General features: G+C 46.2%; 1 protein-coding gene across 1 annotated transcript in view; it reads right to left on the bottom strand.

Moving 5' to 3' along the window:
* Positions 1-17,821, bottom strand: part of JAKMIP1 (janus kinase and microtubule interacting protein 1) — a 254,492-nt gene that overhangs the window by 145,856 nt on the left and 90,815 nt on the right. The window contains 1 exon segment of the mRNA XM_040335404.1: positions 9,053-9,277. Within this exon segment, the coding sequence (XP_040191338.1) occupies positions 9,053-9,277 (225 nt within the window).

Raw genomic sequence — 17,821 nt, 5'->3', positions numbered from 1 at the left:
TCATTCTGGTATAACCATTCAAAGTCCTGCAACATACCAGTACGTTGATGGTTCTTGTTGGACATGTATTGTAATCTTTTTTTTTTTCATGCAGTCTGTTGGCTGAACAAAAAAAAGATTGATCGGTGGGTATGCCCACCATTAGAATACCTCCCTTCATCCACCCACTTCTAATGATGGGCATACATGCACCATTTATATATGCCGAAGCATGGGGGCATCCTCCCGCAAAAAAGTTATGCCGCGTACGGTCGGACTTTTCTATGCCGCGTACACACGGTCGGACTTTTCTATGCCGTGTACACATGGTCAGACTTTTCCACAGGAAAGCCTCCGTAGGAATGTCAACCGTATGTACGCGGCATTAGGAGCAAAATCGCTCCTCCGCCCCTAATGCCCCCATGCTCCGGCATATATGCTCTTTTTTGAACTGTAGTGGTGAAATCACCTCCTACAGCATTGGAGTCGCGGCTTTATATATCGTGGGAGCAAACGCTGTTGCTGTCACGCTAAATAAATCCGCACTGCAACTGAATGGCGTACCTGCTAAGCAAATGATGGTTAACATTAAAACAAAGTAACATTCCAGTATAACAGTAAGATCATACCATACCTGCAAAGCAAATGCCTATAAAAAAACATAGTAAAAAATAAAACATTTTTTAACGCAACCTGTGCCTAAAATATATATATATGCCAAAGCATGGGGGCATCCTCCCGCAAAAAAGTTATGCCGCGTACGGTCGGACTTTTCTATGCCGCGTACACACGGTCGGACTTTTCTATGCCGTGTACACATGGTCAGACTTTTCCACGGGAAAGCCTCCGTAGGAATGTCAACCGTATGTACGCGGCATTAGGAGCAAAATCGCTCCTCCGCCCCTGCTGCCCGCATGCTTCGGCATATATGCTCTTTTTTTTAACTGTGGTGGTGAAATCACCTCCTACAGCACTGGAGTCGCGGCTTTATATATCGTGGGAGCAAACGCTGTTGCTGTCAAGATAAATAAGTCCGCGCAACAGCTGAATGGCGTACCTGAAAACAGTAAAATAAATTACATACCTGAAAAGCAAGCATGAAAAAACATAACAACAATAAAACTTTGCAGAATAGAATACAGTAAAAAAGAGCAGAACAATAGAGAGAGAATAGAGAGGGAGAGAACAATAAAACGACAACTATTTTTGGTTTTTTTATTTTATATTTTTTTGTGTGTTTTTATTTTTTACTTTTTTTTTTTTTTTTTTTTAACACTTTTTTTTGTAACTGTGAACTGTAACTTCAACTTTTCGGTTCCAGGTTTGGGTCTCTCAAAATGCGATGGCATCTTGGGAGACCCTGTGTGAGTGTGCCTAGCCTGTGAAATGTTTCACCCTACACTAATAATTAACGTGTGTGTGGAAGCGTTCAAAACATTCACCAATACAAAGACCAGGATTGCCAGGACATTTGGGACAAAAATAACGGGTGTCACGCCTAAATCCGCGCTTGGTACAGACACGACATTTTCTTTGGGGGGCTCGTTGGGTAGGGGTACTCGGGAGGACATAAGAAAAATGCCTCTCATGCAGTCGGCTTACTGCATTTGGTAGGAGATGGTGAGGTACAATACCGCCTGGATACAGGAGTTCTGTGATGATATCCCTCTGGAATTGAAGGAAGGATTCATTCCGTCCTGAAGCTCTGTATACGACATGAGCATTCAGTAGAGCCAATTGAAATAAATGTAGAGACACTTTTTTGTACCAGCGTCTCGTCTTACGGGCAATATGATACGGCGCCATCAACTGGTCGTTGAGGTCCACCCCTCCCATATTAAGGTTATATTCGTGGACACAGAGGGGTTTCTCCACAACACCAGTCGCCGTACGAATTTGGACTGTCGTGTCTGCGTGAAGGGTGGTAAGAACGAAAACATTCCTATTGTCCCGCCACTTCACAGCGAGCAAATTTTTACATCTGCAGCAGGCTCTCGCCCCCGGCCTAACACGGGCATCTACAAGCCGCTGGGGGAAGCCCCGGCGATTAGGTCGCACGGTGCCACATGCTCCAATCTGTTGATCAAATAAGTGGCTAAAAAGTGGCACGCTGCTGTAAAAATTGTCCACATACAAATGGTACCCCTTTCCGAATAAGGGTGACACCAAGTCCCAAACAATCTTGCCAGCGCTCCCCATGTAATCTGGGCATCCTTCCGGCTCTACCTGACTATCTTTTCCCTCGTAAACCCTAAAGCTCCATGTGTAGCCTGTGGCCCTGTCACAGAGCTTATAGAGCTTGACCCCGTATCTGGCACGCTTGCTGGGAAGGTACTGTTTGAAAGACAAGCGGCCAGCAAATTTAATCAGGGACTCATCAACGCATACAACCTGCTGGGGATTAAACAAGGCTGCAAAACGTTCGTTGAAATGGTTTACGAGGGGCCGAATTTTGTAGAGCCGGTCAAATTCAGGGTCTCCACGTGGACGACAAAGTGCATTGTCACTGAAATGCAGGAACCGCAGGATCGCCTCGTATCGTCTCCTGGCCATGTGAGCAGAGAAAATGTACATATGGTCAATGGGATGTGTGGACCAATACATCCGCAATGACGGAAATTTGTGTATGCCCATGTTGAGGGTAAGGCCCAGAAAGGTCTTAAATTCGGAAACCTCGAGAGGTTTCCATTCTTTGGCAAGGCGAGACTGGGGGTTAGCGGCGATGTAAGTACCAGCATATAAATTGGTCTGGTCCACAATAGATCTATAGAGATCTTCCGTGAAATACAGCGAATAAAAATCAAGTGACATAAAGTTCGCTGTATCCACCTGAATACCGGGTTGGCCAGTGAATGGGGGAAGTACAGGTGCTGTAGAAGTGGTGGGGACCCAATCAGGATAGGCAAATTCTACAGGAAGGGCACTATGGGCACGACGGGCCTGTCTCTGTCTTTTTCTTGGTGGCAGCGGGACACTACTTGTGCTTGCCACATCGCCAGCTTCAACTGCACTTATGGGACTCGCCACGTCACCAAGTGTTACTGCAGTGCTGGATAAACGACCAGGGTGTACTAGGCCGCTGGTGCTTGCCAATTCACCAGAAGGAATAGCGGCGCTAGTACTGGATCTCTGCTCCATACGAGGGTCCTGCGGTTCTTGCTGCTCAACAACATCAGAATGGGATCGGGTACGCCTGGCCTTAGCAGGGACCTCAACTTCGTCGTGCGAGCTATCTGACATGGAGCCGCTGTCGTAAATGGGTTCATATTCTGAGCCAGAATCTGTCAGATGCGTGACCTCCTCCTCTTCACTATCTGACATGCACATGAACTCAAAGGCCTGCTTATCATTGTACCTTCGGTTTGCCATTTTGGACTCTAAATTTAGTGGTACAATGGTAAGGATTCACAGGTAAAAAAAGCACCTGACTATAGAAAAGCAAATGTAGAAAACGCTTCAAAAAAAACTGTAAGCGATCGCAGGGATCAGGCCTGTCTCTGCGAACGCTGCAGTTATGTGTCTTGTGTTTTGTAAGTGACAGTGATCGATCGATACTGCACTTGGGTGGGTTGGGCTGGGCAGAGGGGGAAAACGCAGGTGCTAGCGGGTATCTGGGCTGATTCCGCTAACAATGCGTTTTTGGGTACCCTAAACTGCTGGGTACGCTAGTATAGATCTGATCAGATCAGGTATCGATCCGTTCAGATCCTATACCACTAAGGGGGGTGTATGCTTAGCGAGTGGGTGTAAGCGGTACTGGCTCTAACCTAACGCTGCCTGGGGTGACGCAGACCCTGACTGGCGCTAAAATTAAATTTATATCACCCGCCGGGTGATCAGGGGGTTAAACCTATTGGGTTATATACGGCGGGTGCTCTGATGCTATAAACAGCAAACTAACCAACCAGCGTCAACCGTAACACTTATACGGTGATCACTGGTGAAAGGGTTAACTAGGGGGCAATCAGGGGGTTAAAACCTTTATTCGGTAATATATGGGGGTACCTAACGCTTTCTAAAAACCTGGTGGCGAACCTAAAATAACTAAATAACTAACTGGCTAACCACGTCACCAGTGACACTTATACAGTGATCAGTGGTGAAAGGGTTAACTCTAGGGGCAATCAGGGGTTAAAACCTTTATTTATGGGGGTACCTAACGCTATATAAACCTGGCGGCGAACCTCAAAAAAAACTAACTGCCTAGCGGCAACAGTGACACTAATACAGCGATCAGAAACCGATCGCTTAGTGACACTGGCAATAGGGGTGAAAGGGTTAACTCTAGGGGCAATCAGGGGTTAAAACCTTTATTTATGGGGGTACCTAACGCTATATAAACCTGGCGGCGAACCTCAAAAAAAACTAACTGCCTAGTGGCAACAGTGACACTAATACAGCGATCAGAAACCGATCGCTTAGTGACACTGGCAATAGGGGTGAAAGGGTTAACTCTAGGGGCAATCAGGGGTTAAAACCTTTATTTATGGGGGTACCTAACGCTATATAAACCTGGCGGCGAACCTCAAAAAAAACTAACTGCCTAGCGGCAACAGTGACACTAATGCAGCGATCAGAAACCGATCGCTTAGTGACACTGGCAATAGGGGTGAAAGGGTTAACTTTAGGGGCAATCAGGGGTTAAACCTTTATTGGGGGGGGGGGTAGGGGGCTACCCTGGACCTAAAGGGGCCTAAACCTAACTGCCCTGACACTTTTTTCTGTCACACTGACACTAAAAGCAGTGATCAGAAAATAAATGATCACTGCAATCAGTGACACTGTGACAGGGGGTGATCTGGGGGTGCTGGGGGGGTGATCGGGGGGGGTTATGTGCCTATGTGTGCTGTGTCAGTGTGCTGTTGGTGCAACTCACAGTACTGACGTCTTCTCTCCTCTGGAATCAAACGAAAAGACCGCCAGAGGGGAGAAAACGTCACTTCCTCCCTGCCTGTGTTTACAGTTACACAGGCAGGGAGGGCTCTGCTGCAATCTCATTCGCCGAGGGAGATCGAGAGGGGACGGCTGGAAACCAATAGCCGCCCCCTCCTCCCGGACCTCCCGTACACCGTTCCCGGCCGCCGCATGTACCGGAGGGGGTCCCGATCGGACCCCCGAACCGAGGTAAGGCGGGGACGTACCTATACGCCCATGTGCCTGTACGTGCCATATTGTGGACGTATATGTACATGCGGTGGTCGGGAACTGGTTAAAGACCTCAGGTGTTTTTCAGATTTGGTGTTTGCAAGACTAAAACATTTTTTTCTGCTAGAAAATTACTTAAAACCCCCAAACATTATATATTTTTTTTTTCTAACACCCTAGAGAATAAAATGGCGGTCATTGCAATACTTTTTGTCACACCGTATTTGCGCAGCAGTCTTACAAGCGCACTTTTTTTGGAAAAAATTCACTTTTTTGAATTAAAAAATAAGACAACAATAAATTTGGCCCAATTTTTTTATATATTGTGAAAGATAATGTTACGCCGAGTAAAATGATACCCAACATGTCACGCTTTAAAATTGCGCCCGCTCGTGGCATGGCGTCAAACTTTTACCCTTAAAAATCTAGATAGGCGACGTTTAAAAAATTCTATAAGTTGCATTTTTTGAGCTACAGAGTAGCTCTAGGGCTATAATTATTGCTCTCGCTCTAACGATCGCGGCGATACCTCACTTGTGTGATTTGAACACCGTTTTCATATGCGGGCGCTACTCGCGTATGCGTTCGCTTCTGCGCGCGAGCTCGTCAGGACGGGGCGCTTTAAAAAAAAAATTTTTTTGTTTTCTTATTTAATTTTATTGATTTTATTATTTTTTACACTAAAATATAAAAAAAAAAAAATGATCACTTTTATTCCTATTACAAGGAATGTAAACATCCCTTGTAATAGAAAAAAGCATGACAGGTCCTCTTAAATATGAGATCTGGGGTCAAAAAGACCTCAGATCTCATATTTAGGCTTAAATGCAAAAAAAAAAAAAAAAAAAAAAAAAAAAAAAAGGAAAATTTGTCATTTAAAAAAATGTCTCTTTAAGAGGCTGGGCGGGACTGACGTTTTGACGTCACTTCCGCCCAGCAGAGCTATGAGGACGGGTGGGGGCCATCTTGCCCTCACTCAAGTCCTCACTCTCCAGGCGGCAGCATCGGATCTCCTCCGCCGCTACCGACGGCTCCGGTAAGCGGCGGAGGGCGCGGAAAAGCGGCGGGAGGGGGGGGGGCCCTCTCCCGCCACCGATAACGGCGATCTCGCGGCGAATCCGCCGCGGAGACCGCCGTTATCGTTTACACGGCCGCCAGCTGAAAACATGGATATCTCAGTTGTGGCAGCAGCTGCTGCCGTTACTGAGATATCCATGTTTAAATAGAGGACGTACATATACAGTGGGGGGTCCGTAAGTGGTTAAAGGGACTGTGTGAATGCCAGACTGCTGCCAAAAGACCCTTTGGCTAATAGAGAAAATCAGGGGAAAATCTCCTATTTTCTCCCCTTAGTCAGTGAGGAGCTTAGCTCCAGACCTAAACAGGTCTCTTTTCCGCCACTAGGTGTCACCCTGCTCCGCTCTGTCCTGCTCTGTGTCCCTCCGGTCAGCAGACGAATCCTACACTGACCGGAGGACAGAACTGCTGAAGATAACAGCGAGGGGGGAACGCCCCCCTCTCCCCGCCGACGTCGCGACGCTCCCCGCCCCCTCAGCGCACATCTATATCATGCGCGCGCACGCGTCCCAGAGGGGAAGCATGTCTCTGAGGAGAGGAGCAGCACGCCGGCGGCGCAAGAGGACCCAGAGCTGCAGGGGAAAAAACGCACCCAATACAGGCAAGTCCCTGGCCTTTAAGCCGGGAGATAACGGGGGGTGGGCTTGCCCTGCTTGCCCTAGAACCAGGCAAAGAGCCTCTACCCCCCAAAACCATGCGGGACAGCACAAGCAAACACAGTCCGTGGGGGTGGGGGGTATACTAGTAAATGGGAGGTGACCATCCTGTCTAGCAGACATAGTGGTAGTAGTTGCCCATGCAGAGCATCCCAGGCTAACCCAACTAGTCTTCCCCCTGAGGGACCTGCCGACGAACCAAGTTCCGCAGGCCCCCCTCTTACCTGCTCCACGCTGCAGGGTATTGCAAAAAAGCAAGAGGCAAAATCTTCCCCCATCTCCGTGGGTTCTGTACTAGACCTTCAGGGACCCGGGTCCGGTGGAAGACCACTGCCCTGGACCTATACAGCATCCTGGCAACAGTGCCTTTTGGGCTTTAGAAAGCTCAAAGTTCTGGGCCCAGGATCCAGCCCCTAGCGAAGAGGCATTATAAGCGAAACCCCACGACTTGGGGCCCGGGTACTGTCCACTTTGGCTCTGAGGCACTTTGGACAGATCCGGTATAGTCTGCCTAGTCTCAAGGACCTGGAGGCAAACTTCTTTGTGACCAACACCTAAGACACTGGTGAAAAAACTGAGGTACTCCTCCTATGGGAGGGGGTTATATAGGGAGGGGACTTCCTGTTTGAGATTGCCAGTGTCCATCACCTGAAGGTACTCCATATAACCCACATAGTAATGAATATGCCGCTCTGTGTCCCGTGATGTACGGAAAAGAAAAGTATTTGACCCCCTACCATCCAACAATTATTCTGGTTCCACAGACTGGCTACAGTATGTGCTATACAGATTAGTCCTGTCAGAAGGTGCTTCTAACAACTCCTCGTTATGTGTATAAAAGACACCTGTCCACAGAATCTCTTTCTTCCATTCAAACCCACCATAATGGGCAAGACCAAAGAGCTGTCAAAGAAGGGCAGGGACAAGATTGTAGACCTGCACAAGGCTAGAATGGGCTACAAGACCATCAGCCAGAAGCTTGGTGAGAAGGAGACAACTGTTGGAGCGATTATTCGCAAATGGAAGAAATACAAAAAATAAAATAAAAAAATCAATCACCTCAGTCAAACTCCATGCAAAGATTTTGTCTCATGGGGCTCAAGGATGATCAGGAGAAAAAAGTGAGGGATCAGCCCAGAACTTCACGGGAGAAGCTTGTGAATGATCTCAAGGCAGTTGGGACCACAGTCACCAAACAAACCATTGGTAACACAATACACCGCCATGGATTGAAATCCTGCAGCACCTGCAAGGTCCCCCTCCTCAAGAAGGCACATGTACAGGCCTGTCTGAAGATTGCCAATGAATAAATGAATGATTCAGAGAAGGGATTGAGAGAAAGTGCTGTGGTCAGATAAGACCAAAATTGAGCTCTTTGGCATTCTCGACTCTCCGTGTTTGGAGGAAGAAAAATGCCGAGTATGACCCATCTCTACAGAGTGCAAACCTGGTAACTGACTACAAGAAACATCTTTCCTCTGTGCTTGCCAACAAGAATTTCTCCACCAAAGTACCAAGTCATGTTTTGCTTGGGGAGCAAATACTTCCTTAATCATTGAACTGCAACTTAATTTATAGCATTTGTTTTTCTGGATTTTTGGTTGATATAAGGTTTCTTTTATTTAAAATACACCTATGATAAAAATGATAGACCCTTCATTTCTTTGTAAGTAGGTCAAAACGTACAAAATCTGCAGGGGATCAAAAAAAAAAAAAAATTCCCCACTGTATATACTGGTAAGGAACTAATCGAATCGACCATAAGGCAACCTAGGCTAAAGCCTAGGTAAGACCCTGTGGATGTCTAAGGGGGGCCTAGCTACAATCATCAAGCTCCTGTAGTAAACCAGGAGGGTAGTGCAATTGCTCAAAGCCATGTACCAGCCAGGAGGACGCATTAGTAGGAAAATCATATCTGATGGGGTGGGCTAAGCCACTTCAGCCAATGCTAATGGGGCAGCTTTTCATGGCTAATGTAAGAGATGATCAAACAGATCAAAGAAATGAGGTGGCAAAGTTGCCAACTTGACAGGGGTGCAATTCTGCTCTAAGGTGTCACTAAAGTAAAAAAAGGCAGCGAGAGCTTTGTCTACAGCTGAGGTAGGTAATTCTACCAAAAACTACATCATATAAACTTTCCACCTTTCATAAGACTGTTCAGTATAGGTATAGACTGGAGCAGTCACAGTACTTGCCTCTTTAGATTTTACAGCATGACCCATCAGTTCGGATATGTCAGCAACTCCGGTGGGAAGCTCCTTCTTTGGACTGCCGTGGTATCGCTCAGCTTCCTTGACCTGGACCAGCTGTTCATCCAAAGCTTCCTTCTGCAGCAACAGCTTCTGCGTGTGACCAGCCTGCGTCCCGAGCTCCTTCTCCAGCGCCATTATCACGCGATCCTTTCCTTTAATTTCATCCATCTAAGAGAGAAAGATCAGACAGCCTGTAACACAGTACTCGGAGGCAAACATTTTAAATAAGTATTTGTACTGTGCCGCACGACAGTTTGCATTATATTATTACAAGGCTGATATAAGAATTTGTGCCGCCATACGATTTGTATAAAATGTAAGCCTACACTAGCAAACTGCAGCTGGTGAAGGAAACTGCCAATGGCATTGGTTACTATAGGATATAAAAACGATCATTTTGAAAATCATAGGAGGAGAGGAGGAGGGGTTTTGTCATCTAAAAAACACTCTCCTGCATGGCCGGGAAGATGCATTCAAGGAAGCAAATGCTACACGAATCATCTGCCCTTACTCTAGATGACCACGGCCAGAAATGTTAGTTAGGGGGGGGGGTATGGTAACAGCTGCAGCTCGGTACTAAAGTTCTGTCAAGGAGTCCATGGATGCCCTCCCAGAACCACGCCGCCCAGGGTGCACTCTGATCACTCCAAAAAGCCAATCACAGCGGCCCTTAACCATGTGAGCAGCTGTGTATAATCACACGTAAACAAACTTGCTGGTTATCGGCATTTCTTTCCTCACACGCTCTCAGTGCGAGAAAAGGAAAGCAGGCAACTGGAAATTCTGACAGGACACATTTACACCGATAGTCAGGGCATTAATTACCAGTGCAGCCCCATCAGCGACACGCAGCAGTGCCGCCTATCACTTGCCACCCATCAGTGTCGCCTATCAGTGCAGCCTCATCAGCGCACATCAGTGAAGATTTTTTTTTTTTCTCAGTCTTTAGCAAAAAATAAAAATGCCCAGTGGTAATTAAGTATCACCAGAAGAAAGCTCCATCTGTGTGGAAAAAAAAAAAAAAATGATAATTTTATGTGTACAGTGTTGCATGACTGCGCACTTGTCATTCAAAGTGTGACAGCGCTGAAAACTGAAAATTGGCCTGGGCAGGAAGAGGGTTAGTATTGAAGTGGTTAAAGAGCACCTGTATGGCAGGAAAAAAATATTGAACAAATCTAAACACTTAGTCTGACACCTGGCCCCTCATCTCAGACCCGGAGCCCCCAAAAGTTTGGGAATGTAATGCCCAGGCAATATTTATACCAGACATGAATTTATTTTATTTCATTCTAAGCTATTGGTTATATTTTATTTTATTCTAAGCTATTGTTTTATCTATTCTGTTCAATCCGATTAAAATGTAATTTTTTTCTATTAAAAATCTGAATTTTGGAAAACCGTTTTCTATTCTACTCCTTTCTATTGTTTATTCTATTCTTTTGTATTTGAATTCTATTTGAAATTAAAATTTCAGAAGATGGTTATATTCTTATTCAATTTTTTATTGTATTCTATTAAATTTTATTCTGTTCCTTTATTTTCTATTCTATTTTGTTCTGTTTTACGCTATTCTTTTATTTTTCTATTCAACTATTATATTCTATTCTTTTCTAGTCTATTCCTTTATTTTCTATTCTATTCGGAAATTCGAATAGAAAACTATTACCATTCAAATTTCATATGAAATTGTGTTTTGTTATTTCGGATTTCTTTAAATTCGTTATTATTGTCAGATACAGCTAAATAACGAAAAATGCATCCGAATTTTAATTCAAAACAAAACGAACTGCACGTCTAGTTTATACCACTGGCTAACAGTATATTTCATGAAGCTTGTGCGGAGCAATGCTCTTTATGCTTGCCACCAATCATGTTTGATCCTCATTGGTGGTTCTGAGAAATGTCCAAGTACCAATATTTTTTTCCTTGTAATACAAGAATTTCTTCAGATTAGAGACCATCAAGAGCCCGCTATAGGCGTGTTTAGGAATTATTTTCCTAGCACCACAAACAGGGGCTCCCAGATCACAGAAAAAGGTAGAGGGGTTCACTTCAGCACTAAAGCAATGCCAAGATGAAAACTGAAGTCATGAACATGTATACCATATTTTCACTCTCAAGGCTTAAAGCCCAACTCCGGGCAAAAAAAAGTCTTCCCATACAGTAGGGTTGTGCCTGCACTGCACGGGTTAACTGCTCATTTTTTGTCTAATCCTCCCAGCACAAAGTGATCAGTGTACTATAGTCAGAGGTAGAAATCTCAGCACCAGCGTTTACACCAATAGTAACAGTAATACTTTGACTGAATGGAGTAGCAGTCAGGATGTCCCCCGGCATCTTATGATATCCACCAAGTTCCTCTGGAGCCTCCTCCTAACCAGGAAGTTCTCTGGGCTTCCAACACCTACCCGGCCGGAGGCAGTTTTGCACAATCCCTGGACCAGATCCCTCTGCTACAGGGTCCCCTAGATGTCCCGATTTCTTATGCTCTACATCATGGGTCTTCAAACTACGGCCCTCCAGTTGTTCAGGAACTACAATTCCCATCATGCCTAGTCATGTCTGTGAATGTCAGAGTTTTACAATGCCTCATGGGATGTGTAGTTCTGCAACAGCTGGAGGGCCGTAGTTTGAGGATCCCTGCTCTACATGCCTCCACAAACGTATTTCATGTGAGATACCAAATTTGTTTTTATCATACAATAAATGTTTTAATGCTGCACTCAGATGGCGCCCTCTGCTGTGTGTTGTTGCATAATGTAGGACAGGCAGCAAAACCGGGCATTTATTTGAATGCACCATTTTTCATCTTTAACCCTTTCATGACTAAGCCTATTTCTGACATTTGGTGTTTACAAGTTAAAATCCATATTTTTTGCTAGAAAAATACTTAGAACCCCCAGACATTATATATATATTTTTTAGCAGAGAATCTACAGAATAAAATGGCGAGTGTTGCAATATTTTATGTCCAACGGTATTTGTGCGGCGGTGTTTTAAACAGGGCTGTGGAGTCGGTAGATAAATGTTTAGACTCCTAAATGTTCCGACACTCTAAATTTAGTAGGAGTCGGAGTCGCTGCATTGTTTGCTGACTCCGACTCAGACTCTAGGTACCCAAAATTTCCTCCGACTCCAGGTACCCAAAATTTCCTACGACTCCACAGCCCTGGTTTTAAACGCAACTTTTTGGGGAAAAAATAACTTTCATGAATTAAAAAAAAAAATGAAAAAGTAAAAGCTAGCCCAATTTTTTTTATAATGTGAAAGATAATGTTACACCGAGTAAATAGATACCCAACATGCCACGTTTTATAATTGCACGCACTCGTGGAATGGCGACAAACTACGGTACCTAAAAATCTCCATAGGCGACGCTTTAAACTTTTTTTTACGGTTACCAAGTTAGAGTTACAGAGGAGGTCTAGTGCTAGAATTATTGCTCTCGCTCTGACGATCGCAGCGATACCTCACATGTGTGATTTGAACACCATTTTCATATGCGGGCGCGACATCCGTATGCGTTTTCTTTGTTGCGCGAGCTCGCGGGGAGGGGGGCGCTTTAAAAAAAAGAAAAAAATTCTTATTTACTTTATTTTTATAATATTAAAACTGTTTTTTTTTTTTACATTTTGATCACTTTTATTGCTGTCACAAGGAATGTAAACATCCCTTGTGACAGTAAAAGGTGGTGACAGGTACTCTTTATGGAGGGATCGGGGGTCTAAAAGACCCCCGATCCCTCCTTTGCACTTCAAAGTATTCAGTTCACCGAAAACGGCGATTCTGAATACTGTGTACTTTTTTAAATCCGGCGCCATTGGCAGCCGAGAAACTGGAAGTGACGTCATGACGTCGCTTCCGTGTTTACATTGCGGAGACTGAAGCGAAGCCGTTTACGACTTTGTTTCAGTCTGCGCCTGGACACTGGAGGTGCCGGATCCAAGATTGGGTTTCCTGTCCCGGGAGACCCGGTCAGATCGGCGAGAGGGGGGATGTCCCCTCCCGCTCCTCCGGCGTAACAACCGAGCGGCTTTTAGCCGCATCGGTTGTTATGCCTGGATAGCCAATCGCCGGCTCTAAACAACGGTACCGGGATGATGCCTGCAGCTGCGCGCATCATCCCGGTATAACCCCTGAAAGTCGAGGACGCATATATGCTTACGCTCGGCGGGAAAGGGTTAAGAACCCTTTCACACTGAGGCGCTGCAAAAAAGCCCTAAAACGCCTTTAGCACTATTACCACGTTTTTAGGGCGCTATCAGTAAAATTACCGCAACACTGTGGGCGCTTTAACAGAGTTTTGTAGATGCTCTTTTTTTTTGCTTGCATGTTTACATTTTTTGGGAGATCATGTGACTTTTCTACAGCTCAGAGCGGATTATAGGCGCTATTCAGGTGTTTTTACATCGCTTTCAATTCATTTCAATGGAGAGGGGCGCTTTTGGAGCATTTTTTTCAGCGCCCAAAGGCTGCTCCAAAGATGCTGCTTGCAGGACTTTTCTCAACGCCCCACCAGCGCAACGCCTCAGTGTGAAAGTGTCCATTGAGATGCATTAAGAGCGTTTTATGAGCGTTTTAATAACGCTATTTTTAACGCTAAAACGCTGTAAAAATGCTCCAGTGTGAAAGGGGCTAATGGTCAGTTTTAACTGGAGCACACCTTTCAAATGCAGACATATGTGTTGTGCTGAGCATTACCCACCATTCACATTATCAGGAGGAGGAAATCTGTAAATGGAACACAAGAAATTCTACATTTGTTACACAAGCTCCTTTATAGCAAACTTTGGATGAGTCACTGAACAGTATCCAAAGTAACAGCCAGTTGTCAAGGCAACCAGCTTTCGTACAGAAGGCGCCGCTCTGTAAAACGCAATCTGTAGACCGGTTCTGATGCTTTATCCTTAATATGATGTGATGCCAAAACCAACGGCAGGAACTCGGGGACATCCCACCATGTAATGTCCCAGCCATGTGATTTATTAATGCACAAGCCTGAGCCAGAACAATTCAGACAACCACTCACCGTTATCTGCCAAGAAGAGCGTGAATGAACCGACTGCTGAAATGTATGGGGAACAAAGAGCACCTGTCACACTGCAAGAGGCAAGTCTGAAGCAAAGAGGATCAATACTTCCTTTATGTCCCCCGTCTAGCAGGAAGTCACAAGCAGCTTCACTAAACTGTCCCAGATGGAGCATGTTTTATCAAACACCTTGAATCACCCGACCTGGACATTTATGAATGGATCATCCTGTGCACGGAACATTTCTGGGGAAGTTTACAATTGGCTTCTTTCACATACAGAGCCAAGTATTCAATCACCTTAAAATTTTCCACATTTTCTCAGGTTACAACCAAAAACGTAAATGTATTTTATTAGGATTGAGACCAACACAAAGTGGCACATAATTGTGAAGTGGAAGGAAAATGATAAATGGTTTTCAAAATTTTCTACAAATAAATATGTGAAAAGTGTGGGGTGCATTTGTATTCAGCCCCCCTGAGTCAATACTTCTCTAGAACAACTTTTGGCTGCAATTACAGCTGCAATTCTTTTTGGGGATGTCTCTACCAGCTTTGCACATCTAGAGAGTGACATTTTTGCCCATTCATCTTTGCAAAATAGCTGAAGATCTGTGAGGCCCCGTACACACGACCGAGTTTCTCGGCAGAATTCAGCCAGAAACTCGATTGGAGCTGAATTCTGCCGAGAAACTCGGTCGTGTGTACACTTTCGGCCGAGGAAGCCGACGAGTTCCTCGTCGAGCCAAATAGAGAACATGTTCTCTATTTCCTCGTTGTTCAATGAGGAAAGTTGTCTCACCGAGATCCTCGGCGGCTTCACACAGAACTCGACGAGCAAAACGATGAGTTTTGCCCGTCGAGTTCCTCGGACGTGTGTACGGGGCCTCAGATTGGATGGAAAGCGTCTATGAACGCTGAGCAAATTGTTGGCGCTATATAAATCCCTGTATAATAATAATAATAATAATAATAATAATAAACAGCAATTTTCAAGTCTTGCCACAGATTGTCAATTGGATTTAGGTCTGGACTTTGATTGGGTCATTCTAACCCATGAATATGCTTTGATTTAAACTATTCCATTGTAGCGCTGGCTGTAGGTTTAGGGACTTGGCACTTTAACCACTTGGCGCTCACGCTATATAGCAGAATGACAGCTACAGCGCGGGCCTAAATTGCCGGGAGTACATACTTGGAGTCCTCTTGTGCTCACGCTGCCCGTGTGCCCCCTACAGCGGACTCTGATATCTTAGTTCTTGGGACTCGGCTGATCGGAGTCGAGGGCCGATCCGTGACCCTTTACCATGTGACCAGGGCTGGACTGGGACAAAAATTTGGCCCTGGACTTCATCCAGACTGGCCCACTTTGACAGGTCTCTCCCATAGCGACCAGACAACTCCCACCCCCCCCCCCCCCGGCCACCCAAGCCCATTCTCACCCTTCACTAGCCACTAGCCGTTCTACTTTATTAGAGTACAACGGCTGGTACTGGTACTTTTATAGGCAGTACCATTGGGGAAGTTAGACATTATTTCACTCGGGGCAAAGAACCAGTTGGGATAAGATTAGGCAGAAGTGAGAAACTCCCAGGTCATAGCTGTTGAGTCAGCTGTCTGTCCCCTCCCCCATGCTTCTCTGTCGTCGTCCCTGCTCCTCCCCCCTGCTTCTCTGTTCCCCCCCAGGTGAGCGCTGCCGGAAGGGAGAGACAGAGGAGCGGAGGGAGAGACAGAGGAGCGGAGGGGGGCGGCAGTCTGCTGTCACTGAAGCCGGCCCACTGAGCCATCGGCCCACCGGGAAACTCCCTGTAGTTCCAATGGCCAGTCCATCCCTGCATGTGATCAGCCCTCAGCCAATGACAGCTGATCAAATGATGTAAACAGAAGCCAGTGATCGGCTTATTTTTTCCTCACGCTGACAGCGCGGGGAGAAAACAAAAAGTCGATTAATGTTTTTTGTAGAAGGACATTGGTCCCACATAGTGCTGCTAGCCAGAGTTACCCATCAGTGCCATCTACCAGTGCCAGCTACCAGTACCACCTATCCTTGCTACCTCTCAGTGCCGTCTATCAGCGGCCCTCAATGCAACCTATAAGAGCAGCCCCATCAGAGCCTCCTGATCAGTCCAGCCTATCTGTGCCCTTCGTGAAGGAGAAAAATAACCTGTTTGAAATCTATTAATTTTTTTTTTCAAAATGTGAAGTCTTTTGTTTGTTTAGCAAAACATAAAAAACCCAGTGGTGATTAAATACCACCAAAATAAATCTATTTGTGTGAAAAAAATGATCTCTTCATACGGGTACAGTGTTGTATGGCCGAGCAAATGTCACTTAAAGTGTGAGGGTGCTGAAAGTTGAAAATTGTCCTGGGCAGGAAGGGGGTGTATATGCCCAGTAAGCAAGTGGTTAAAGGAGTTGTAAAGGAAAATGTTTTTTCACCTTAATGCAATCTATGCATGAAGGTGAAAAAACATCTGATGCTGCCGGCCCCCCCCGAGCCCTCCTTATACTTACCTGACCCCTCGAAAGTCCCGCGTGCGGTCCCAAGATCCTCGTCGCCGCTCAGCCTGGCCGCTAGATTGGCTAGAGCAGATGGATTGAGAGCAGCGCAGCCATTGGCTGGCGCTGCTGTCAATCACATCCAGTGATGCGGCGCGCCGAGGGGCGGGGCCGAGTGATACAGTGACCCTGTAAGGTGCTCTGATACAGTGAGTTAAGGCTGTCAATCAGCTGAAGCTCCCTCTTCTGTCACCATTTTTCTCTTGGTGTCAGGAAAACTTGTCAGTAGTGACTTATTGCTGTCTGCTGCTTTATTCCTCTGCTACAAGTATGGCACTTAGTGCTCTGGATTAGAGGTCGACCGATATGGGTTTTTCGCTGGCCGATGCAGATATTTAGAAAATCGGGGCAGCCGATGGCCGATATATGATGCAGATTTTTGCGGCCGATATTTTGGGCCGATTTTTGGATTGGGATGCATTGTGGAGGAGAATGGATGGTGCTGGGCGTGGGTGGGAGATGCGTTGTGGAGGGGGAAAGATGGTGCTGGCTGTGCGTGGGGGATGCGTTGTGGAGGGGGATAGATGGATGGTGCTGGCGGTGAATGTGTTGTGAAGGGGGATAGATGGATGGTGCTGGCCGTGGGTGGGGGATGCGTTGTGGAGGGGGATGGATGATGCTGGCCGTGGAGGGGGGGATGCGTTGTGGAGGGGAAGAGATGGATGGTGCTGGCTGTGGATGGATGGAGCTGGCCGTGGGTGGGGGATGCATTGTGGAGGGGGATGGATGGATGGATGGATGGATGGAGCTGGCTATGGAGGGAGGGGGGTGGATGGATGCAACTGCCGTGGGTGGGGGATGTATTGTGAAGGGGGATGGATGGATGGAGCTGGCCCTGGGTGGGGGATGGATGGATGGATGGAGCTGGCCATGGGTGATGTGTTGTGGAGGGGGATGGATGGATGGAGCTGGCCGTGGGTGATGTGTTGTGGAGGGGGATGGATGGAGCTGGCCGTGGGTGGGGGATGCGTTGTGGAGGGGAAGAGATGGATGGTGCTGGCTGTGGATGGAGGGAGGGGGGTGGATGGAGCTGACTGTGGGTGGGAGATGCTTTGTAGAGGGGGGTGGATGGATGGAGCTGGCCGTGGGTGGGGGATATATATATATATATATATATATATA

The sequence above is a fragment of the Rana temporaria genome, chromosome 1, assembly GCF_905171775.1.
Source record: "Rana temporaria chromosome 1, aRanTem1.1, whole genome shotgun sequence".
In the NCBI taxonomy this organism is placed as follows: Eukaryota; Metazoa; Chordata; class Amphibia; order Anura; family Ranidae; genus Rana; species Rana temporaria.
The sequence above is the reverse complement of the archived record's forward strand: the minus strand, read 5'-3'. Positions and strand labels throughout refer to the sequence as shown.